A 27166-nucleotide genomic window follows, 5' to 3' on the forward strand; every position below is an offset into this window, starting at 1 on the left:
TACTTTTTTTGGCAGTTTATTCGTCCAAAGGAGAAATATATTGGGATTGAAACCCCAAACAGAAAGTGCTGATTTATAGCATGAAAGAGGAAGTTAGCTCCTTCCTCATTACTTCAGTCTTAAGTTCTTGACTTGAACTATATAAAAAGTTTTGTTTTTAAAGAATTTTTTTTTTTAAAGAAAAAATCCATACGGTGCCAAATGGAAATAAAACAGGAGGTATACTAATCTTCTGAGATCCCTTTCAAGTTTCAGAAGATGGCTTTAGTGATTTTGGAAAGGTTAACTGAAAATATATTTGTTTGCAGAAGCATGAATGGATTTCAAACACAGAAATCTTACTAATTTTTATGTGACATGACTATCTCCCCCACGTGTACTTAATATCAGCCTATTTTAACACTTAATACAACTGGTTTTGCAAGCCAAAAAAGCTGATGATAATCACACACTGCTGACATTCAATAAAAGCCCTTTTCTTCAAGTAAAGTGCTTTTCTCTTTTAAGAAACATACATAGATAAACCTTTAACAAGACTTACCTTACAAAGATAGTTTTGTCATTAGAGTTTAAATGGAAAGCCTAAGTTGATGTTTCAACTCATTCCCTCCTAGTTTTAATCCTGCTTCCACTAGGAGTCTCATTTGGAAAAAAAACCAAACAAAAAAAACAGAACAAAGAAAACATCCTAAGCCAGTCTGAAACAACCAGAGCTAACTGTTAAATCAAATTTACTGACAACGTTTAAGTCTTTCTTCATGAACAGTGGCTAAGCGTTACCATGTCTGAGTTACCCACTGGCTGAAACACAAGAAATGTAGTGTCTGAAAATGGAAGGTTTTGGGGTTTTGTTTGTCTGCTTTTGTAAAGAACCATGGCCATTAGTTCATTCTTTATAAGATCTTCTTTGTAGTTTGTTCTTTAGACTGAAATTGGAATGTTATTGTAAAAGGGGATTTCATTTTCATAAGCTTTCCAAGTAAATATTACAATTTTCTTTAATGCATAACAACTGTCACTGAACTTATCAAATAGGTAGATTACAGTGAATACCTAATAGTGAACCTAGTTCAGACTAGCATCTTCACACAATAGTGATGCCCTTTGTCTCACTGCAATGTTTCTTCACGAATATAGTATTAAAAAAAGGTGTTAGAAGTATTTATTGGCTCTATTTGAAGAGCAGATGTTTTCCAAAGTCATGCTGGGCAGCTATCAGTAATTAGACATACATGATAAAAGTGGAAAAGAGTCAAGGATTTCACTGTCCACTTAAATCACACAGTTATGAATACACTGAGGAATTCTATTTAACCTCCCTAAATTATTAAGAATTTCAGGGCTGTGCTCAATTCAAAACTTACTGAAGAGATGAACGGATGTACAGATTTAACAAAGGACTTCTACTTGAAAGCCAATTCCATTACTCCACTGACTACATGAATTAGAATGTCCCAATGCTACAGACTAATTAAAATGTTACTGCTTAAATTGCAAATATACTACCACTATGAGAGCTGCTTGCAATCATTCCATATTAAAATAGGTAACAAAAGGTTTCTGCTGTACATTTTTGTGTGTGTGTGTGTGTACTTCAAGTTAGACTAAAACCTGGTCACACACACCTAAGAATTCTGATTATTCATCAAAATATTCTCTATTATTAAAATAAACAGAAGTATACCACATACAAAAGTGGTTTTATTTTCCTTATGAAAACCTGTGGATTTTTCCAATAAGCAGGTTTGTTTTTTAAGACAGATCTGATGATGTTGTCTCCTTGAAAAGGAATGCATTCAAAGAATGCCATTAAAATCTGTTCAAAAACCATAGGATTGGAGTATTTTATATGTCAGTAAAACCAAAGTTTCCTGCTGTAGACAGTCCCAATTAATTCTTCCCTTTTTTCCTTTTCATTGCTTTCCATTCACCTTCCTGTGTAGCAAGGCTACCAAGAAGCTCTTTCACTTTTCTTTTTCTGGCTGAATCTCTGTAAAACAAACAATCAACATACAAAATCATTTCAGAAAGATTGTATTAGGGAAAATAAGTAAATATATTTAGACAATAATTATTAATTTATAAAAAACCTCCAACTGTTAAATTTCACCAACACACACTTCAAATGAAAACATTCTGCATATTCTTAAACTAGAGAAATGACACTGCAAAGTTGAAAACTCTTTAAATGATCTCTGTTGAAAATGTTTGCTGTTCCCCAAATTGTCCAATTTTATTTATTTTAGTATGGTTGATCATTGTTGTCAGTCTTGACACATAGCAAAGAAATGAACACACAGCAGAACAACCCCCAAACTGGTACTGAAACAAAGGCTACGTTACCTCTCCATGATTTCTGAAAGTTGCATTCTTGCCAGAAACTGGTTATCTTTCCGAATCTCACGAATGGCTCCTTTAAGTTCACGTTTATGCCTCTGAATCAGCTGCTTTCTTTCTTGCTCCTTCTTGCTGCCTCCCTGCTTTCTTCCAAACTCTAAACTGAAATGAGAATGTACGTGTGAGCACAGAACACCTTAAAACCAACTTTTTCATAAGGAGTGAGGTTTTGTATCAATACTATTTTAATTCCTGCATACGACATGATTAACTTGCAAAATAAGGAGCTGCCCAATGAACATACCAGGAAAACACTCACCAGACCTTCTAACTGCACGTCATCATCATGCAAACGACAGGTGGACCACATTTACACTTCAGTCCCCCATATGTAGCCTGCATTTTGAACTGACTGAAAAAGCTAGAGTAGAAGAATGAAAGATGTCTGGATAAAGATGGAATCTCCCAATATATTTTAATTTTTTGCAGACCTCCTCTGCAGATGGATTCTACAGAAAAAGTCTGATCAGTTACTTGGGGATAAATGTGTATAGCAGAGGAAAGCTACCCAGCAGAGGAAAAATGTCCTCTTCAATTACTAGAATAAATAAGGCAGACAATTTATGTCCCTGTAGATAACCAACATGGCTAAGTCAGTCAGCAGCCAATATAAAGCAGACTTCCTGGATCAGAATACTGTTCTACCATCTACAAACCCAGACTAGTGTTATCAAAATTTAATTCCAAAACAGAATACAAAAATGCACATGGTCATTACAAGCTCTGTAAAAAAAGGAGGAAAAGACCCCATGTTTTTTGTTATCGCTACTGTTGGAAGGTAGAAAGCTGCTTGGCTGGGGGAGAGAGAGGAATGGGGCAAGCAAGTATACTTAAAGGAACACTTAATCTGACTGATTATTTGTTACGATCTGCAATGCAGAGTACAGGAATAGTCTGCCTTACCTTTTGCACCAGTGAAGCATTCCTCAGCACCTTCACCACCCATCCTACCTTCGTATAGTTCATATACATATGAACTACTCACTGTTCTTCAGACTTGAGTGCTTGACAGAGCATTCAATAAAGCACCTGACTAGATAGTAACAACCACCTCTTTTCATCTTGAAATGTATTAATTTACAATTGATTATATGGGCAAGAGTTGATTTCCAGTGCTATTTTTTCCACAAGATAATCTTTGCTTTATTTCTCAGAATTCCTCCTTCCTTTTTCTTCCCCTCCCTACCACCCAAGTGGCTGGTCCTTTGTGATTTGTGCACAAAATCTAGCAGAAAAAGTTCTCTGTTTTATGTTCTGTTTTCCAAATCCTTCTAGCTTGCTGAAAATCTTAATGTTTAAATGCACTTTTCCTTTGCATCAAGTGTTGCTTTACTTACACTTTCACAATTTTAGGTGTATACTGTTTCAATGGCACTGGCTTCTTTTTCTCACAGATCAGTGGGGTATAATGTTTTACTTTGTTCTCTAGCTCATTCAGAGCACTGTGATACCATTCCTGAAAATGCAAATCAAATTACAATTTTAAAGGCATATCAAAAGACACCATAATTCAACAAACTATTGTAAATTAAATCAACAGTCCTGTTCTCCTCATATGTTCTTTTTCTGGGTAAAATCACTGCTATTCATTAGGACATTGCTAACACTGAAATGCTGTAAGCCTTCCAGGCTGGATAATTTTTAAACACTTTTGGAAGTCTATTAAGATGTTATCATGGATAATAAGAAAGGTCTGCAGGTAGTTTCACCTAACAGAGGCAGAAGCAAGACTAAAGCCAGCAGACTCTGCCTTTCTTTGAACAATGAATGATTGTTCATTTTGTTCATTTTGATGGCAAAAATATAGGCCATTTTGCATCATTTAGGTTACAAAATCTTGTTCTCTAAGGATATTTCATGATGTCTCTTTGAGGAAAGGACAATTCTGCTACATTCACAGAATCACAGAATGTTAGGGATTGGAAGGGACCTCGAAAGATCATCTAGTCCAATCCCCCTGCCAGAGCAGGATTACCTAGATCATGTCACACAGGAACGCGTCCAGGCGGGTTTTGAATGTCTCCAGAGAAGGAGACTCCACAACCTCTCTGGGCAGCCTGTTCCAGTGTTCGGTCACCCTCACTGTAAAGAAGTTTTTTCTCATGTTTATGTGGAACCTCCTGTGCTCCAGCTTGCACCCATTGCCCCTTGTCCTGTCAATGGATGTCACTGAGAAGAGCCTGGCTCCATCCTCATGACACTTGCCCTTTACATATTTATAAACATTAATGAGGTCACCCCTCAGTCTCCTCTTCTCCAAGCTAAAGAGACCCAGCTCCCTCAGCCTCTCCTCATAAGGGAGATGTTCCACTCCCTTAATCATCTTCGTGGCTCTGCGCTGGACTCTCTCTAGCAGTTCCCTGTCCTTCTTGAACTGAGGGGCCCAGAACTGGACACAATATTCCAGATGCGGCCTCACCAGGGCAGAGTAGAGGGGGAGGAGAACCTCTCTCGACCTGCTAACCACACCCCTTCTAATACACCCCAGGATGCCATTGGCCTTCTTGGCTACAAGGGCACACTGCTGGCTCATGGTCATCCTGCTGTCCGCTAGGACCCCCAGGTCCCTTTCCCCTACACTGGTCTCCAACAGGTCTGCCCCCAACTTGTACTGGTACATGGGGTTGTTCTTGCCCAGATGCAGGACTCTACACTTGCCCTTGTTATATTTCATTAAATTTCTCCCCGCCCAACTCTCCAGCCTGTCCACACGAATGGCTGCGCAGCCTTCCGGTGTGTCAGCCACTCCTCCCAGTTTTGTGTCATCAGCGAACTTGCTGACAGTGCACTCTATTCCCTCATCCAAGTCATTAATGAATATATTGAACAGTACTGGTCCCAGTACCGACCCCTTGAGGGACTCCGCTAGACACAGGCCTCCAACTGGACTCTGTCCCATTGACCACCACTCTCTGGCTTCTTTCCTTCAGCCAGTTCACAATCCACCTCACTACCCGATCATCCAGACCACACTTCCTCAGTTTAGCTGCGAGGATGCTGTGGGAGACCGTGTCAAACGCTTTACTGAAATCGAGATAGACCACATCCACAGCTTTACCATCATCTATCCACCGGGTTATGTCCTCATAAAAGGCTATCAAGTTGGTTAAGCATGACTGCCCCTAATGCTCCTTTTATCTTTGATATGCCTAGAGACAGCAACAAGGGCAAGTTGTTCCATTACCTTTCCAGGGATGGAGGTGAGGCTAACTGGTCTATAGTTACCCGTGTCCTCCTTCTTGCCCTTTTTGAAGACTGGAGTGACATTCACTTTCCTCCAGTCCTCAGGCACCTCTCCCGTTACCCATGACTTAGCAAAGATGATGGGGAGTGGCCTAGCAATGACTTCCGCCAGCTCCCTCAGCACCCGTGGGTGCATCCCATCAGGGCCCATGGATTTATGGATGTCCAGGTTGCTTAATTGGAAGGGACAGATTAAAAATGTGAACCTCATTGCTAGAAAATAAATGACTGCCCTGTTTTATGTAAGGTAGCTGACCAGGCATATTTACATTATTTATACTGAGACAGTTATAAACACTACCTCATCAATTTGGTACATGTGTTCGGTTGTACAAAGGTCTTACAGATCTATTACAAAGTACAAGAGCAACTGGATGATCAGACTACTATTCTTTCAAATTAAGTCACTCATGGAATGTTAACACTATTACAAGCAAAGTGCTATTCTCTTCAATTAGAGGTGCAAAACAAGATACACAATGAAAAAAATATCTTGTCTAAACATTCTCTGCTCTTTGTTTTTTCCACAGAAACATCACTATGATTTTTGAACAGCACAAAAGGCAAACGCCTGACCCTTGAAAAAAATCTCACTGATGTTCACACTTGTTTTTTGTTTGTTTAAGCACAGATGAAGATCACAGAATTTATTAATAAAGCAAACATATCAATTATTTCATGCTCGAGGAACACATACCTGCATTTTTTCAGAATATTCCTTCACTGGCACATGTTGTGTAAGGAGAATTCTGACAGGATGCATTATTTCATGGAATGATGGTAAAGACTCATACAGAGCTGCACATTTTTTAATAAGGTCAAAACACATGGCTAGACATGATAACCTGTTAATGCACAAAAGAATTAATAATTTCACTTGGAAAAACTGTAGTGGATTTTCAAATAAAATGAATCTAATTAAATTTGGGAATGCTAGCAGCATTTATTATAAAGACTGCTTGACAGAACCAATTATGAGGCTGTTTCTAGCTGTTAATTTGGACTAAAAATTCACTCTCCTAAGCAAATACCCAAGAAACCCATCAGCAACAAATCTTTATGTCAGTGCACAGAGCACAAGCCAGTATTGTCTTTGACACTTATGTGGGGTAAGAATTTTTTTACTGGTTCTAAGGGTGTTATGGTACTGGTTCTGAAGTTCTAAAACTTCATTGAAACAGAATTAGTAATTTTGGTTTTTGGTTTTCTTTTTGAACTTCATAACAAAATGCTTACTCATCCTTGAAATAAGTTATACCATAACACATGCACAGCATGAAAAATTAGACTGAACGTGGTTAACGAACATACTTAAATGTAGTCTTTCTTAACTTCAGTGTTTTATTACTTCAGCGACACTTTCTAACATAGTGTTTGTATGTAAATACAGTTATTTGCTTCTGAAGAGGTTGACAGTTCAAAGTACTGAGCACCTCCTCTGTCTCTACATGATCCTCATCAGTTCACAACTGTACCAAAAAGGAATGGAAGGGCTGAGCACTCCAACAAGTGCTCTGCATAACGTTCTGGCAAAAGATTAGCAATTTTATATGCTACAGAGTAGTACCATAAAAATAAAGCAGAACAGCTCACTACTCCTATTTTTACTCCTGAAGAGCACTATCACTCAGATTACCCAAAAGATGATCTGGTATTTCTGCTGTTCACATTTCCTACATACCTGATATGATTCATTTCTGTTCTGCTGGTTTCCTTTAATCCAGTCACAATACTCAATGGCAGATTTTGCTTCTGCCAACTTTCCAGATCCTTCTTATCACACACCAAAAGCAGTTCTGAATTTTTCCCCACTGGTGTAAATGGATGCACTACAGTATAGCCTAAAAACCAAGAACAATGATCATTACACAAAATCAATTCTAAGCATTCTTTCTGAAGGAAGAAAAAACAACAACTCTTTACATTTTTAATCATACTGCCTTAAAAAATACTTTTATCAGTATTAGGTTTTTCTAAAATAATGGAAAACACTGCAGCGTGGGTACAATCATATGTAAGTGCTCTAGTCACACCGCCCAAGTCGCAGAAGGCAAAGGCAGGGACTGGGAGAATGAAGTACTGTCCACTGTAGGAGAACAGGTTCGAGACTATCTATGGAACCTAAATGTGCACAAGTCCATGGACCTGATGAGGTGCATCCGAGGGTCCTGAGGGGACTGGCAGATGAAGTTGTTGAGCCTAGAGAAGACAAGGCTCCAGGAAGACCTTATAGCAGCCTTCCAGTACTTAAATGGGGCCTACAGGAAAGATGGGGAGGGACTCTTTATGAGGGAGTGCAGTGATAGGATGAGGGGTATTGGTTTTAAACTGAAAGAGGGTAGATTTAGATTAGATAGTAGGAAGAAATTCTTTACTGTGAGGGTGGTGAGACACTGGAACAGGTTGCCCAGAGAAGTTATGGATGCCCCCTCCTTGCAAGTGTTCAAGGCCAGGTTGGATGGGGCTTTGAGCAGCCTGGTCTAGTGGAAGGTGTCCCTGCCCATGGCAGGGAGGTTGGAACTAGATGATCTTTAAGGTTCCTTCCAACCCAAACCATTCTAGGATTCTACAATTCATTCTATGATTCTATATATGGGAAGAGAGAAGACACATAGGTACATGTCCCCCCTGTGGGGAACAGGATGCACAGTTAAACTGCCAGTGAGGATGGAGTATTGGATATGCTTAAGAGGGAAGGGCAGGCACAGGACTTTCCCACGGAGTTACAAGTAGAAGGCTTTGACCAGAAAGTGGTCAAGCAGCACAGTGAGCTGGAGCAGGGAGAGCCCACAGTTGCAGTACATCACTGAGCCTCTCCTGTGACCTCTCAGCAGGGGCCCTCAGATACATGCCGTAAAGTCCTCTCCCACTCCAGCTAAGTAGTTTTAAAACAAGAAGAGCATGGAACACAGACTACATACTGGGGCAGGGCATACAGAAAACGCTTAAGAATCACTGTGCTTCTGATTATACTTATAGAGCAACATGAAAGAAGCATCTGAGGAATTTCATGGCTAAGGGAGAAAATAATTTGCAGTCTCCGTGATGGACTTTTTTTTTCTTCTTTGTTTTCCTTATGTCCTGCAAGTTTGCAATGGAACTTATGTCAAAACTTTTTCAAACTGTAAGTTAAGATTATTTACATGCTCTAGAACCTGTACACAGCTCTTTACAGACAGGCCAGAAGACAGTATGTTCAAGTAAAGATTCATAAGCTTTGAGACCCAAAGTTGTGAGAGATTATGACACACACAGACATATGCAAGATCAGGAACTAACATACGTGAGTTTTATTATCTGCTTTACTTGTAAGAGGATAGCAGATCTCATTAACAATTCCATTAGCTAAGACTATCAACAATGACAATTCCTTCCCACTCCCTCCACCTCCAGCTTTTCTTTTTTTTTAAGGTAATCATAATTTTTTTAGTCTAAAGCAGACTGTATTGCAGTCTTTTATGAAGTTGTATGCCATATAGTTTTTTCACGTGAGAAATTTATGGATCAAGCTCACAAAATTAAAACAGTAAGAGTTCTATTTGCTGATTCTACTTACTGTCAAAATTGAACTCCAAGAAATTTTTGGTGTGACAGTGTATCAACATTCCAGAGAACTGGATGCATGCTCCTTTTAAAATATTCTGTGTTGACAGCCTAACCATCACATTTATCAGCAATACTTCCACCATGAATATTTAAAACCAACTGGATACTTTGATAACTTCAAAACATCAATATTGACTGAAAAATTCTCAGAGAACACTGTGCCTCTAACATATCTTTCTATTGAGCTTTTCCTCACTGCTAACAGGAACCAACACCATGCAAATTCAACTACTGCAAAATCATTAACAGAAATACAAAGGGTTGGTGTTAACCAATTTAAAATAAATTGGTTAACACTTGATCATCAATTACCACTAAATATTTTAAAACAGTTTATCTGACTTTGCAGAATCCTATATTTTAACTGTACCAAGAGCCTTTGTAGATCAAGTATTCCTAAGAGAGTACACAAAGGAGAAAATACTTTAAGTACTATGTAACCCACCCACTCCATAACCTCTTCCCACCTCCTTCTAAGAGTTCAGCTGCTGGCGTTCTCAGAATCCAGGGCTTAGCTCTGATGCAGCCCAGCTGTGTAACCTTGGCTCACACTTCAGAGGAAATCGCTAAGCTGTGAGAAGCAGCTGGGAGAAAGTCTGTAGGCTACAGGCATACAGACAATAAAGGTGAAACTGCAGTGCTACTTGTTGAGAAAAGGGTTCACGAGTGCCTCAAGAATTCAAAAGAAAAAAACATGCCAGCATGGAAAGGCATAAAAATCCTAAAGGGAAAAAAAAAAGAAGGGAGCTGCAAGACAACCACTCATTACTACTGAAGATGTACTGGAATACTGCAGCAACAGAAGCTGAACCTTCCTCACCAAACTGATTACTAGTGGAGAACAGAGACTCTTCAGGTGTCAATAAGACTGACGAGCATATTAATACATAGCCTGTAGTTCATTAAATCCCAGATGTCTTATGAGTATGCCAATAAATAACTGAATTTTTCACTTGAGAATATCCTGCCTGCAGAGTCTCTTCTCGCATGCTAAGTGACACTCAGAGTGACACAGACAGAGATACTAACATGTGAATTAGTTACTATGTTCTGACAAAACTCCTCATAAGTGAATTACTGTCACTAAACTTGACAACAAAAAAGCCCCAGATCTAGAATAACTTTAAAGCTAGGAATGAATCCAAAAGAAAAAGCTGAAGAGGAAGACTGGCAAATAATTTGCTAGCATATGGATCAAACTGAAAAAATAGTTTTATTCTCCCTGCTGCCTGTGCAAGTTGCTAAGTTTACACAGTTATGTTACAGCACAGACAGCCTGTGGGGATAGCTGCCCTCTGTTACACTACAACAAATCCACGTCAAATAAATAAAAAGGAAAAATATCAACTTTGTCATATACTTCTCTCATTTATCTCAGTGATACAGCTATTAGCTGAAGAGGGAGGGTATCTGCAGCATTAGCTGCTGCCTCCCTGTGAAGATACAGGGTACTCATCAGGAATCTGTCAGGGACTGTGAATTTCAGAGCACAGTCCAATCACATAGTCTATTTACAACAACACTACTGCAAAAATACTGCACTGTGGGCAACATGACTTCATTTCCTTTAATAACTTCAGTTCTTTCCTTCCTGCCAACAACACTAGAGGATCTAGTTCATAATATGATGCCCAAGAATCAAGGTCGTGTATGGCTAACCTAGCAGATTATTTTGGTCTTTTGTTCAAAACAATAAATTCAGTGTGAAATATTTTATTGGAATTTAAAAGATAAACCCTAATACTAAAATTTATCACTCGTTTACTCATTTTCTCTAAACAAACTCACCTTGGGCCTGTTTTTTGGGTAGAGATATGTGAAGTACTCCAAGAAGAAAATTGATGAGTTCTGGTACAAATCTTCTGGAGAGAGATACATATTCCAGGAACAAACAGCATATAAATAACCCTTTAACAACATCTTGCAATGTTGTGATGCGACACTGAAAGGAAAAAAAGAAGGCACAAATTATTCACAATTAAAAGTCTATACATCACAAATACAGGATCTCCCAAAAAGCAGAAATATTAAATAACTTGTACGCATTTAAAATCTGTAGAATTACACCCTTTGGACTTACATGAAAAATATATTGGCTTTCCCTTGCCCTCACTAAAGAGCATACGCAAAATTGAGTAAGAAGTCTGTCAGAACTGGCTTAGCCACTAGAAGGTGCTAAGCCACAAACAGTTAAGTTATTCAGAAATGAACCAAGGCAATACAAGGCTCAGAGCAACTTGGATATCTGACAGCAATAGAACAACTAGCTCAAGACTTTCGAAACATATATAAACAGGATATTTGGATAGAAAAATAAGGGTATATTTTAACTGCACTGCAATGCATTGCATTAGGTATGTTTTCAAGCAAAACAAATACTGCTGATTTTTAAGTAAATATCTTTCTTAAGTAGGAACAAATGCAATACATGGAAGAGAAATCACTAATGAATGATTTCAGACTGTATTCAGTCTGTTCTATTAGTCCTATGTAATTTGCCATATAAGGAATTCTTGTGTGACAGCTTGAAAAAATGATTAGATATGGCTTTGTGAGTTGGACTGTACTCTGCAAGCATTTTTTCCTCTTCACTTTTTCTTCCAATTACTATCTGTGACTATACCAAACACAAAGCTGCCTTTTCAGCACATTCCCAACATATACATTAATGCTAACACATATATCTGGAGTCCTAGGAAGAAACAAGGAAATTAAGTTATATACTGAGATACAACATCATAGACATACCTTAGTAAGTAGCTGGCTCATGTACATAAAAGCAGGTGTTACAACTGGATGCCAGAAGTCGGAAGTTGGAAACAGCAGAGATGTAATTTTCAAATAAATAAGCTGATAGCACATAAAACAGAGTAAGGCAAAATATAGTAAGACATTACTCCCAGGATCTTTACTTTACACGTACATAACTGATGAATGAGTAACTGCCATGTATTAGTCTAAAAATACCACAATACACATTGTTTTGAGAAATCTGATACGATACATGACCTATTTATTGAGATGACTGTTTGTTACATGAGAAAATGGAATATCCATTATATTGCATTGCATTAATTCAACGAGGCAGCTGAAAGAACAACTAAGAAGGAACTATGCCTCCCAACCCCATTTACTCCATAAGAAAATCTGTCCCCCTTCAGCCCACCACAATCGCATACTCTCATACCACAAACAAATGAGCAAATGGCCACACAGGACCTGTGACACCTTTCAACAGGTCCTCAACACAGACAATTGAGTGACCAGGATCCTCAGGCACTAGCACACATCAACAAATAACGGTTGCAGCCAAAAGAACTAAACAACTACTAGGTGTACTTTTACTGAAGGGGACTTGTTAGAGAGCTTCAAGTGACCTCTTGTCAAGACCATAACGATGTTACACATCAGCTGCGAGGTAATTCTGAAAATTATCTAAGTGGATATTTACATAGTAAGCTAGATGCAAGTAAAGTTTTGTTTCAGTTCTGTTTCCCTCTATGAAGTTTCTGTGGTAAATGAATATTCTCCTGACTTGGTTACTAAATACCACAGTCCAAATTTCAGGTTAGATTAACTATAGGCACATACAAGGTCCACTAACACAACTGGTCTAAGGAATGTTCATTCAAACAAGTGCTTTTAGAACAGGAGAGTCATATAATTCCACCCTAAAAGATAATGATGGCTTGAAACCTGAAAAAGTCCACTGAAGGGAATGAAAGTCAGAAGTGTGATTGGTGTCATAAGGGTGACAGTGATAAAATAAAAATAGAAGTTAAAAGCTCTCTACAATACATTTCCTGCAAAATCCAAAACATCCTGAATAAAGCCTCTTCAAAAGAACTCAACATAAATATTTCCCAAGCTGTAAGAACCAAGTTCTCTAAGCAAATCCTTCAGTCTGTTTTTTTTTTTCAATAGACTAATTATTCCATTAGGCAGCACCGCTTCATCAAGCTGGGAGACAGAAAACAAGTAGCTCCCTTTGGATTACTGACTTATGGTTTGTCTTTGAAACTTTTTACTACAATAAACAAACACTCTTTCTCCATACGCTCCATTCTTGAACTCTGTAACAGCCATTTACCTAGACACTGGAAAAGGAGTCTGTTCACATTTGGCATGGCCACTGAAATTTGGAAATATTACTAATATAAGAAGGAAAGGTCAATTCTTTCCGAGTCATTAATTTAGCAATTATCATATATCAAGTACTAAGAAATGTTGTATTTTTATACCCATAACAATATTTCATTGTTATTGTTGTTAACCTAGGAGATAGTGCACTTCTATGGAGCACTTTTTTAAACATTTGCACTTACCACAATTAAAAGAAATTGGGACATAACTAACAATATCACTTCTTCCTAGAACTACCCGTGTAAGTTTTGTCAGGAAAACAAAGAATGTTCTGCTATGAAAACTGGAGTGGCAACTTTAACATCTTTTCCCCTTATTAATATTACAGAGTCACACTTCTATTCTGAAGGACGTGTGTGGAGCGGGTTGTTTGTTTGGCGTTGGTTGGTTGTTTCTCATGATTTTTTTTTTTATTGTTGTTGTTGTGGGGTCTTTTTATTACAACTTCTCTCCAGAGAAGCAATTTAAAATACTGAGAAACCTAAAAAGTCACAGATGCTAATAATTCATTACATACTTTGAAATATAAAATTAAATTGAATTTTATCTTGTATTTACTGGCATTTCTGTACTAATGGACAGAACAAGAGATTTTCCTAGCAGTATGCATTCGTTACCATGTCTAAACCTGGAAATGTTGCACGGCCTTTGACTTCAATTACTTCTTCCATATCATGTGCAGCGTCTCGAAGGATAAACTTAATACTGTCACTGGCTGCCTCAGGAAACATCTGGCAAAGACTGTACAATGGCCTATTAACAAGAAGTGTAAGTCATCATCAAGTTACACCATTGATGTTAATAAAAACCTGATTTTTCAGCACCTGTAGGAAGATGTCTTATATTCCATCTAATCATAACAATAACAAATTCCCTGAAACTAATTATTCCTTTTTAGGAAGAGCCACCCAGTATATAGATTATTATTGTAATACTTTTAGTTTACAGACACATGTATTTTTCATTGGACCTTGTAAGATAATCTTTGATTTGGTGGTTTCTAAATCTTAAATAAAAAATAATTAAAAACTTTAACATACACTCCTAAATCATCTGCCGTGGTTAAAACATATCCTTCTTAATCTCTTAACTCTACATTTTACTGCACTGAGGTATGCTGGCACATACTAGGCAGCCCATTACTCTAAATACTCTTAAGAAAATGTTAAACAACACGTGAGGTAGTAATGTTGTTAGCAAAATTACTACTTAAAACAAGAAAAAAATACCCACAAAGTTAGGTCAGCTCCTGGTCTATGGTTAGTGCCTATAGGGAGATGCAGTCAGGAGTCTGCATCTGTTTGGTCAGAGTTTTGCCAGTAATTTCAGTTAAAAATGTCTGTAGTGATATTAATAAATCACAGTTCTAGAAAAAAATCAAAACATGTTTCACTTTTTTTACAAAGCCCCAGCATATGCGACAGTATCAACAGGTCAGTGCTCTTGCTGATGAATGCAACAGAGCAATGAATGCTAAAGCTGTGCTAACAGATTTTTTAAAACTTACTTAATTTAGCTGGAAATAAAAAACATATGCTGAAAGCTACATACAAATAACTCACTGAAAGAAAGCTGTCTAGCCTGCAAAATCAAGATAGGAATCACAGACTAATTTTGGCTGGAAGGGACCTTTGGAGATCATCTGATGCAACCCCCTGCTCAAAGCACGGCTAACTTCAAAGCTGGATCAGGTTGCTTTGTTGAATTTCCTGTATCTTCAAGGGTGGAGATTCCACAGCCTCTTTGGGAAACTCATTTTAATGTTCAGCACCTTTGCTGTGAAGATTTTTTCCTTACATCTAATCGGAATTTCCCTTGTTGCAGCCTGTGTTCATTGACTCTTGTCCTGTGCTGTATACCTCTGTGACAAATTTGGCTCTCTTGTCACTGTAACTGCCTGTTACGTATTTGAAGACAACAATGCCAAACTGACAACTTCCTGCAAAGTGTTAATTTGAACTTTTGTATGAGCTTACTGTAACACTCTAATTCCATTTTCATCTAGTTCCCTGAGTGAATTCATAGAATGGAAACCCCTGGAAAAAACAAAGATTGCAAAGGGAACTGCACACCATTACTGCAAAGCTTAAAATTCTTATCAGCAGTCTAAATAACTTCATATATAGAAGTCTGCATGCATACATGGTATTATTTATCCACTACCCATGAAAAGCATTTTGCAGATCAAAAATTACATTCTGAGGTTTTGGAAATGTCTTGGTACAATTAATAGCTCAATACACACAAAAAAGTTAAAGCACTATAGAGCTGGAAAGTTGCCAGTTGCCTACAATCCCTACAGAACTATTAGAAATAAATAACATGCTAAATGCTTTACCCTAGGTAGCTTTTCTCTTTAAATCATAAAAGAGCAAAAGTCCATGGGATTTATTACTTACAGGACCAGTTTGTCAATTGTTCTGAGCTCTGGTAAATCCAGAGTTGCTAACTCCCCAATATACTCCAAAAGGAAGCCAAACAATTTCTGCAAGAAGCATATGTTAAAATTATTAGGTTTTTTTTCATTGTACATATTCTTAAACGGCACAAAAGAACAGTGATACAGAAGTAACAAAATGAAGAGTGGTATATTGACTGTACTGCTATTCACAACACAGAAGCGTGTATGTTTTATACTGCTTCCTGAATACTTACTAAAACTTACTCTCAAATTCAAAGTTATTTTGAAACCTTAAAACAAAACAACACAACAAAAATGCCATACTTCCAACTTTGCTTTGTTTCCCACTGCAAGGCTCGGATGATTGCATTTCTGAATTCTCTCCATTATAACAAGCTGTTGGTCTATTGTTCTTCCAGCCAATAAAGACTTAAATGTCTCATAGGACTCAGGAACTAGAAAGTAAAAACAAAAATTGACCAGACAAAAAACTCAAACTTTTGAGTTAACATATTTAATTCAAGTGAACATCTAACAAATTTCCAATTTGAAAATGTTATTATGCAGAAAAAAAGATACCATACAGCTTTTTAATAATCACCTTTTAAACACTAATAACCTATCAGCACATATGTAACATTATACATAAGAACTAAGTCAGAAAATAATGTAAATGTTTTTCAATGATTAACAATCAATTCATCCTGTATTTGCTGCCTAAGCTGAGCACAATTATGTTGTCACGCACAAAGCAGAATTAAACTTAAGCACACATTCAACCATAAATTTACCATTATACAATTAGCTCTACATTTAATTTACATCTAACTAGCTTTTCTATGAAGGATATTAAGAAAAGTAAGAATCTTGCCACTAGTAGAAAATAATAAAAAAACAACGCAAACACCTGGCATACATTTAGTCCTTCGCATGCTAGCAAACATCCTAACTGTTAAGTTTTTTGAGTTATTTTAATGGGACTGCTTTCTGGTTAAAGCAAAACCTAAATGCAATTTAAAAGGTTTTGTGTAATAAGTTATCTCCTTTTGACGGAAAAATGCAAGCACTGAAGGAAGTTGTTTGAAAGGTTGTTTAATCTTGCAACAGATCATAGTTTTGTTAGAGAAATCTATACTAGGACAATAGTTAGATGCATTATGTACTTAATATTAATGAATGCTTTGTGTACTACTGGAAATGTGTCTCCTCCTTCCTCCTAGGCACAGACCCAAAAGAGTCAAACTTTTGAGTGTCTCTATTTAACAACACCATGATGTTAAATCACAGGGATTAAACCTCAGAATCCTGCCTCTCCAAGCATCTTCTCTGACAAAAATGTCAGTCCAAACACTAGAGAAAGTAACCTTTTCTCATTTCAGTATAGACAATAGAATACTATTCTGGCTTCCCTTATGCAAAACACTAGCACTTTGGATTGGATGTGTTGGTGGCCGTCAGAAAGGAGCACGGATCTTTTCATTTTTCTCCCCAGTATTTATCTTTCAATTCTAAGGCTGTCCAGAGGGGCAGAAACAGCTCTGTGGTGAAACAGATCTGGTTCCCTCTCCTCATAGCATGATTAGGGCTGATCACTAAGAACAGCAGCTACTGGCTACTCTTGAATAGAAGATGACAACTATGAAGCAAAACTTCATGGATGAACAGGAGTATGTAAGATCCTACAGGGCAGAGAAAGAGACTGGTTATAAACCCCCTGAAGACAACAAGGATCTCTGAATCAGTCCTTTCCTTACCAGCAAATGTATAGGGAAGCTCTGACTTGGCAGCTTCCATTTTTGGATCTAGTTCCTCCACATTCTGTGATTCATTTTCATTTGTCTTGTGTTTCTTCTGTTCTTTATTCTCTGCAGCTTCTTCTTCACTTTCAAGGTCAGATTCAAGATCAGAGTGGCTATCTGCAGCACCATCCTCCTCATCTTCATCAGCAGATTCTTCCTCACTTTCTTGTTCATTCTCATTATCTTCCTTCCTACCTTCCTCTTCTTCCTCTTCCTCGTCTTTTTCCTCCTCCTCCTCCTCCTCTTCATTTTCAATATTAATTTTTCCATCCTGTTTGTAGAGAAAATAAGTCAGTTAAAGCACTGATAAAGTGACAGCACCTCACCAGAATCACCATGCAAAGCTATCATTAAATACACACAGGATCTGAGCCTTGCTACCCTGATCAAGCAGTGAATGGCAGCAGTACTGGCCAAGAAGGGATTTTAAGGAGAGAACATGCATACAGATATAAGAATAGCAGGGTATTTCCAAGGGGCTGTAAGAAACTGGAAGAATAGGAGGTAGTACATGAGGACTAAAAGAATCAACACAAAAATAAGAACTACTAGCAGATGATATTAAAAAAAAATTCAACATCACTTACAGACGCATTCTTGGTTAAAAAATATATTCCTTCTACGTATTAAAACAGCATATCAGATAACTATTTGTTCCCAACCTGATTTTATTAATCATCAGTTTAAATTCACATTCACGATTTGTATTCTCCCCTTGGAGGACACCAGCAATTCCCTTGCTACTTACACGTAAGAGGATGAGAGGATCAGTATGCGCACACGTGCACCACCGTCAGGGTGACTCACTACATCAGCTTTAAGGTTATATTGCTCTGCCACCTTAATCAAAGCTACTTCATAGGGGAAGGGTTCTTTCAGAAACCTTTTAGACCAGAAGGGCTAAAGCCTTCTCTTCAGCCCAGTAGCCTAAGAGCATAGAAGGCTGCTATAACAGCAGGAGTATAGTCAGTCGATTGAGGGAAACAACTATTCCCCTCCACTCAACACTCACAAGACTACACAGAACACAGTATCCAGTTTTGGGCCTTCAAATACAATAAAGACATCTATAAGCTGCAGCAAGTTCAGCAGAAAGCCACCAAGACTGTTGAGGGGCTCAGGCACCTGCCCTATGAGGAGAGGCAGACCTGGACTTGTTCGCCTGGACCAAATAACCACCTTTCAGTACCTAAAAAGGAGACCATTGAGAAGGCAGAGCAACACCCTTCATCACAGTCCACAGCAGCAGAATGAGAAGCAAAAGGCCTAAGCTGAAACAAGGGATGTTCAGACTAGATATAAAACTTTTTCACTGTAAGGACAGTCAGTGGAACAGGCTGCCCAGAGAGGTGTGCAGCCTCCATTTTTGGAGATTTTCCAACAACAAACTGGATAAAGCCCCGAGGAAACTGGGGATTTCATAGCTGACCCTGCTTTGAGCAGGAGGTTGGACTAGAGGTCTCCACAGAGGTCACCTCCAAACTGATTTTCCAATCTTCTTTTCCAAACTCTGAAAATTCTGAAATTTTAAACCTTACCTCGTAAGACAATAAACGTCTGTCATCTTTATCCAGGATAAAGCCGTCAGCTAGATCATCAGCTGACACGTGGCTGGGTTTCTTTTTATTTGCCTGTTCATCTATTCCACGCATTCGACGTAGTCGATCTGCCTGTGTTTTAGAAGAAATACCACACACAGATGTGAGCTATCTAGATCAATCAGGTAACTACACCAGAATGGAAGATCCCTCACATACTACAGCTAAGAAAATCAAAGGAAAAGTTAACTGGGATTACTCAACAAGCTGATGAAAAAACAAGCAACTGAGAAATTATGGGCAAAAGCTGATGATACTTTTATTTTTTGTGGGGGGTGCAATCTGATAAAAGCATATACACAATTGGATTAGCTTATTTGAAAGCCTTTAAAAACTGGGTTTACCAGAAGCATTATGTTTTCTAATTTTAAAACTTATGTTTTGCTTATGAGACAATGCATCATTACTAGAAAATGTAAGCTTCTAAAGTGTTTTATGATTCTGCGGTGTTTAGCTGTGTTTCCCATATGTGTAACAAGTTTGTAGTAAACACAATGATATCCTACGATTTTTAAGATATACTAAATTTGTAAATAGACTCAAAGGGCAATATCTGAACCAATGATTTACAAAATGATTTTCACCTGGGCAACCAGATAGACTGCATCAAACAAGATGACAAGAACATAAAAGAAAAAAAAGAAAATCCTTCCTTCTGTTCTGCTATTGGCTACTGAGGTAACCTGAAGGTACTGAATGCCTGTGGTCCTAAATGTGTCCCTAGTGTACCAAAAGAAAAAAAAGGAGAGAAACATTAGCCACATTATTCATTCTTCCATGAGGCTCTGAGCTCCATGTAACAGAAAGAGCATGCAGCATTTCCCAAGAGAATCCTATTCCTCTGGAGAGCAAAGCTATATACATGCTACAGCTGGAAGACTCTTGCAACACCAGAAGAAAACAATACTTGCCAGTGCATTAATTCAACTGCTGTGCAACATGATACTCCCCCTTACTGACTCAGAAGCATCTCTTAACTCTGAATAATTTAAAACATTTAAAGGCAAATTGAAGTGATATTACATTTTTATTGAAGAAAGATCAACTCCTTTCATAAACCTCACTAGTCACGTACTAGTACTAAGCCTATGGTTTTTTGTTGTAATATCGGATTGCAAGCAAAACACAAACAGAAGGTTTCCTGAATTCACCCTGACGAATTGCAGTTTAGTACGGCCACTTTCAGTCTAAGGTCAAGCAATGAATGTAAGTGGTCACTCCCAAAAGACAAGCCACAAAACAATCTAAAATCATAAATGGTATACCTCCAACTTCTGGAGTCGAGCCTGTTCCTCTTTTGCCAATTCTTCTTCTGTCTTCATCCTTTCTGAAGGTTTTGCTTTCATCTCAAATCCAAGTTCTCGAACAATCATATCATATTCATCAGGCTAAAGATATATTTATAAAATTGTTTATTATCTTAAGTTTTTTTATGCTGCTTTGCAGCCACCCCTCTGCCAGACTAACAGTTAAGAAATAAGACTCTTAAGATGCAAGGAAAAGATCATTTCCAAAGAAAGCTCTAAGAACATTCAACTCAGTATTAAGACAAGGAATGCAATGAACACTTGAATAGAAATTCTCCTGGAATTTTCCCCTCCCCTATTTAAGTTACTCACAACTGAAAAATTTACAAATAGTATCTTAAATAAAAACTGGTTTACTTATTAATAGAAAAACTTTAAAATATTGTTTATTAATAAAATACTATTTTCTCAAAACACAGCTAGCATTAATAAATTTACAGTTTACATTTCACTTTATACTGTCAGACATGAGCTAAGTCTTTGTTATCTTAGTTACACAGACGTCTATTTTAAAGAAAACAAAAAGGGATACTGATATTCAGTGAGTTTAAGCAGCACACTTGGGAAAACAGTCACTAGCAGAGATTATCACTGGACTTGTGAATAGAATCTTCCTGATAGCTGCTTAAGTCACTAAACCATACAGCTTCTCTAAAATTCAGCTCTAGAAATTTTTCTTCTTACACACAACTAGATAATTTTCTTCAATTCAACGTTAAAGAACATTACTAATTCACACTTTGCATCCTTGATAATTCTTAAATTGGATCCACACACATGAAGAAAGGGAATCTAATCTTCCTTTTCAGCAAATTCTGATGACAAAATTTGTCTAAGATACCACATTACCGACATACTAGAGTATTCAGCATGTTATGAAACATCTTAAAAACAAAAATCAATATATCAAAATATGAACTTTTGATACAGTATCTTTTGTTCGTTATTTGAGATCAGTTTTAACATAAGATCAGTTCATCAGTTTGATCGTTCAAAAACTGAATTCTACTGCCAAGGAGTAAATGGAAATTCACAATGTTCTGCAATACAACACAAAATTTCTACAAGAAAAAAAAATAGAGCAGCACATTACCATACCTATTCTTAGATTTTAAAGTTTATCTGCCTTAGTATAAATTACAAATGACAGAGAAAGATTTGAGACCATAAGATACCTATTCAAAAATTAAATATTTTCATTCCCTTTTGTAGAGACAGTACCCAATTTACAACAAGGAAACATTTGTTGTCAAATAAAAGTTGTTTTATCCAAGGAACACTGCAATGGCATTCAAACTAAGTAAATGTTGTCAGCAATTTTAATTCTTCAAGAAAATGTACTTGTAAAAATAAGCTGTAGCCAACAGTGTTGTTCAGCCTGCAACCACTCTCGGATTTGATAGGTAATTAAAATCAGATAAATCATATAAAACCCTATATTCCTCCAACTAACCAAACTGTCCTAAAGCTGTAGCATTCCTTTAATGTGAATAGCAGGTAACATTTTATTTTACAAAGTGATGAACTTTGCTTTATACTTCAGCCACTATGAGTCAAAACCACAAGTTATTAGAACAAAAGAAAGTAATCCAGCCAAAACCTTACCTTGGGTTTTTCTACTTCTTTGTCCTTTCTCTCTGACTTTGGGGTTTTGCGGACAATAAGGGTTTGGATTTCCTTCCAGTCATTGTCAAGCTTTTCTGTGAGTTCTAATGCATTTTCTCTTCGAGTTTGCCTCTCTTGCTAGAAAAAAACAAAACAAAAACAAATGTAGCAGTTATGTTCAGATGAAGATGACATAGTATTTACAGGGTAAAACCAAAATGCTGTATTTAGCAAATTAATAATTTTAAATATTTATCATTTTAATGGTGTAAACATTCTTTATGGAAGTAGTAGTACAGAGTTATGCTGAATGGCACAAGGGTTGCATACAGAAAACAAGTCAGGAGTCAACAGAAGGGAAGATTTGGGGATACAACAGAATGGCAAATAATTAATGCATATCGTAAAATGACTATGAAATCAGATGGACTTTATTCAAGGAGCTTGGACTCTTCTTCTAGACAGCTATCTCCTTTGTTTTCTATGCCACTACTATTTTATTCTGCAAAGACAGAAATTTTGACAGCTTCTGAATCATGCTAATTTATACTTCAGAACTAAAAACTCACCTTTTCTTGTTTAGATTTGGCTATCATCTCTTCTATGAGTTCCTTCCTAGATTTAGGTTTTTCCTCCTCTTCATCTTGCTGCCCACTTGATGCTTTTTTACGAAGGAGGCCTCCACCCCCTCCAAAGTGAGCAGCAGTTAACTCAGCTAGGAAAAAAAAAAAGTAGATTGTGAATCCTTTTCAAATCCATACATTAGTGCTGGAGTGCTGCTACTGCTGGGACAGTATCTCCCTATTCTTTGAGAATGGGAGCAATTAAAGCTATTGAATCAATCATGTACTATTCCCATCCCTATGGGAATGGCCATACCAAACGAAATAGATGCTAGACACATAATTTATGCCAACAAACATTTTGTACAAGGTAGGAACATGTTTTTTCAATATTTTAACTAGTATTTAGGTGCAGAGGTGCAAGAAAACAACCAGAAAACTCACGTTTCAGATTCTGCCCAAAAGCACTCAAAATAAATGTACCTATGTATGCTGAAAAGCCCACAGATTAAAGAAGCTTGCCAGGTAGGTAGTTCCAACTTAACATCTGCTAAAATCCAGAGGGCTGTTCTGTGTGTGGTAGAGAAGTAATCAATGGCTTAAACATCCCAACCAATTACATAATACGCTTTCTCACTGAAAGACAGTACTGAACAAATGATGTACGTGTACCAACAATAAAACCAGCAGTGGGATACTAGCCAATATATCTTACCTGACAGTGTTCCTCTTTCTTCTGTGTCACTGTCACTATCAACAATATCATTTAGTTTTTCAATTTCTGCCAAAGATTGGCCATAATGAGTCAATTCCTCATCTTCATTAAGATTATAGATATTCTTCTTTCCATAATTTTGCTAAGAATAGTAAAACAAACCAATTAAATAACAAAAGATTTTTAGTTCCCAGGCAACAAATTAGTAAAGCCTGTATTTTTAATGCTCTTCGAGGAGATTCTTATTCCAGTGTTCTGCTGGAACAGAACATTGGAATAAGAGCACTACCAGAACAATAGTTTCATTCAAATACACTAAACCTTAAGTGAGGGAGTATGATGTTTCTCTTATTCTTACACTAATGTAGAAGTGGAGTAACTCAGAAAACCTAAGGAAACTTAAATTTTATCCATATATCAGTAACATCGATTCTTAATTACTACATTTTGGGCCTAATGAAACAGTATAACCTATACAAATTATCAGCAGAATATGATATTTCAGTACTCAATTCTGGAGACTATGTTGAGGCAGAAAAAACAGTACTGCACATACAATTCACATTACAGAATGACAGCAAGTTGCAGAGTTGGTCTAGTCAGCAAATGAAATGGCTGCTGTGCAACAGCTGTACTGGAATCTCAAAGTGTAGCTCATGCTGGTTGCCTTCTCCTAACTCAATTCTCATATCATAGTAGTCAAAGCAGTCAAAGAAAACTAATCAATCAATGAATCTGCTTAAAACCGGCTTTCTTGCATATCAGTGCTCAAAGAAATTTCTGATTCAAAAAGCTGTCTTGCAAAACCAGGAAGTTTTCCTGAAAAATTTTGGCTTTCCACAAAAAATTGGTTTTTCATAAAAGTTCCAAAAATTTAAAATCAAAAAGAAAGCATTACCCTGCAAAACTCTATGTTAAGAGGGACGCTCCCAACCTACAAAGCCAAGTGTTTCTTGTGGTTTTGGGTTTTTTTGTATTGCCTTTTTTTTTTTTTTTTAAATTCCTGTACTTTACCTGTCTTTCCAAAGTGAATCGTCTGATCATCTTTTCCTCTGGACTTATTTTGGTGTTATATTCACCAAAACGTTTATCTTTAAACACGTTTGTCTTTTCCCTTTCTTTATATTCTTTCAGTAATGTTTGGGTACGCTAGAAGGAAAAAAAAAAAAAAAGAGAATAAAAACCAAAAAGAATAACTATTTTCAAAGCCAAGGCAAAAAAGGCTCCATGGTATCCTGGCAACATAATCTAATTTATCAGAATCCAATGAAAGAGAAGGAAAAACTAACAAGAAAAGAGATTGTAAGCTCATACAATATATTCAGACTCATTAAGTTCTCTTACAAGCTGCCCATATGAAGATAAAATATGGTACACCGTATCTCACCTTTATTTCACCACATATAAAAATTTTGCATTGGCACTGAAGAATTCTGATTTGCCTGAAGCTTAGTACACAAGAACAACATATTAAAGAAAGCTAAAAAAACCCAGTGCCAGCTGAACCTCTTTTGGTCTTGTCATCTAAGACATAAAAAAACTCACGTGGGTACATGCATGTCGCGCTCTGCTTTAGTGTTGAGCATGGGAAGATTCTGCATCAAAGCAGTAAAAAGAAGTTTAGCACACCTATATGAGGTAGTATGTGCTGTACTCACGGTACAGGTAAGGAGACAGGTTTACTTTTCAATGCCAGTGATCTAAATCCTGACAAGCATTTGATTTACCCTACTAATAATAAACCCCAAATACCTTAAAATGTCATACTGAATATACAGAAAGTTTTCTAAAATCTGGTCAAATAGTAATGAAGACTTAAAGCTAATTTAGAATTTCAGGCTGAAAATATTATATAGTTTCTAAAGGAAGAAAATGCTGGCCATGTTTAGACTGGAAAAAAATCCATGTTTATTTAAAACATGTTAACTGAATCTTATGGTAAGGTACTGTTCCTGTTCATATTACCATGAACTCACAAACTGCTGCACTGAAGCAAAAAGCTGAGTTTCCTACAAAAGGCCTCTGCAACCTCACTGAGCATTCACAACTTCCAGACACTGCTGTAACTGACACCAGAACTCAGGTTTCATCTACTATTGTGCCAGTTCTACCTTGTATTTACTTCTTGCACAGAATATATAAATTACCATGCAGCTTAAACACTGTGCATGAATTTTGATCTCTCTTAATACCTTGGATACAGAAAAGCACTTTTGTTTATCAATTATTTGATGTCCTCTCTCATTGCTAAAAAGCTATTTAATGCATCGCTTCTTACAATGCATGCAAAATGATAAACCACCCACTTCCTTTTGCTGCATTATTTTTTAAAAGAACTTCTCTTTTCAGTCAGTGCTTTAAATTCTGTTTGGTAACAGACTGTACGTAACATCAGAAAGCATCTCAGGGGCAAACTTTCAAATTACGCTTTTTTCAGCTTCAACAGAATCTATAGAGGTTTTAACTTCTTTCCTGGGTTTTTTGAAGGGACAGATCATAAAAAAATTCCAGTGCTTCACTCAAGGATAAGGTAGGTTGCTGGAATCCCAGATGCACAGCATGACACAATGTTCTCCCTTAATGCATTACAGATTCTGGTCAGGTAGCTAGTGATGTCAGTAGAGAAAGAAAAAGAGGCAGTTTTAAAATGGCATAGGGGTGGAAGATAAAAGATTTACTTAATTCTTAAGTTGTACTGTCATTCTTATGACAGCAATGAGGACATATCATTATTTTGCATCCTAACGTATTTCTACAATGTAACTATTTAAGCAGTGCACAAAAAGTCATCTGCACGTTTTCCAAATCAATGGTAGTTTCTTTGTATCTACACGCTGCATTCAGACCTTCGTGCCCTTTCAAGCTTTCATTATTACAGCAATGTTGCACCGTTATCAAGAAACTTAACATCCTGCAGCAACCAAAACTGATCAACATAATGAACACTTACAACCACCTGCACTCTGGTCCAGTATTCGCTTGCCAACAACATATGCCATTGTATTCCAGACCTGGGCAATTTGAAAAGAGAATGTTCCCACACATGCGATAAGGGAGACAGACTTGCACGACAGAACCCTGTGGATTGCATTGGAGGGAAACATTTTCAGCAGGCTCTTCATCATCATCAGAGCAATGTGAGGTGACCAGCCCCTCCTCCAGTGCACGATGGAGGTAGTTTCTGATCTCACCTGAGATAGCTCCAGGCTTATGATCTCTCTACCACAACTACATCTACAGGTGCCATCCTTCCTCCTAATTTGTGATGTCCTCTTACCTTCTTGATGGCCTTTGACCGTGAGACACCAGGCAGCCCCACATCGTTCTTGGTCTTCCTCCCCAAGATGTTAAACTTCTGCCTGTTGACCTTCACCTCAAAGGGGTTGTTCTTGGCCCTGGCCATAGCTGACTTCACAGGGCCCTTGGCCGTGGAGGGCCCTGAGACCTTTCGCTTCTGCTTAGCTGCCTTCCCCATTTTGGCTTGGCTGCCCCTGTGGGGATGCGTGCGGGGAAGGAGCGGCTCAGCACTCACGTGCGGGAGCCAGGGCTGGAGATGCAAACAGGCCGAACAAAATGGCGCCCGGGGGGGGGCAAAACCCCCCGAACTACCCCTCGGGCCTGACCGCTGCCCTCCGACGTTCCCCCCAGAGCCCGTGAGAGCCGGCGGGAAGCGCGGAGCGGAGCAGAGGAGGGAGCGGAGCGGTGCCAGCCCTCCCCTCAGCCCCGGCGGTACCACACGCGCATCGGCAGCCTCGCACCTCTCGCGAGAGTTTCGCCCAACTATCGCGA

At 37.8% G+C, this 27166-nt stretch overlaps 1 protein-coding gene across 1 annotated transcript; it reads right to left on the bottom strand.

Moving 5' to 3' along the window:
• On the bottom strand, positions 1-27122 carry NOP14 (NOP14 nucleolar protein). The gene is made up of 18 exons (XM_068404099.1): positions 26655-27122; positions 24392-24526; positions 23378-23519; positions 22669-22814; positions 22100-22237; positions 20453-20575; positions 19128-19259; positions 17545-17860; positions 16115-16245; positions 15789-15874; positions 14007-14142; positions 11995-12096; positions 11035-11188; positions 7322-7481; positions 6338-6485; positions 3735-3853; positions 2344-2499; positions 1-1990 (listed from the first exon to the last, which is right to left on the bottom strand). Exons 1-18 carry the CDS (start codon positions 26850-26852, stop codon positions 1891-1893), a joined length of 2622 nt encoding a protein of 873 aa, XP_068260200.1. The 5' UTR covers positions 26853-27122; the 3' UTR covers positions 1-1890.
• Between the last annotated feature and the right edge of the window lie 44 nt (positions 27123-27166).

Source organism: Nyctibius grandis, chromosome 6 (assembly GCF_013368605.1).
Source record: "Nyctibius grandis isolate bNycGra1 chromosome 6, bNycGra1.pri, whole genome shotgun sequence".
NCBI classification, from domain to species: domain Eukaryota; kingdom Metazoa; phylum Chordata; class Aves; order Nyctibiiformes; family Nyctibiidae; genus Nyctibius; species Nyctibius grandis.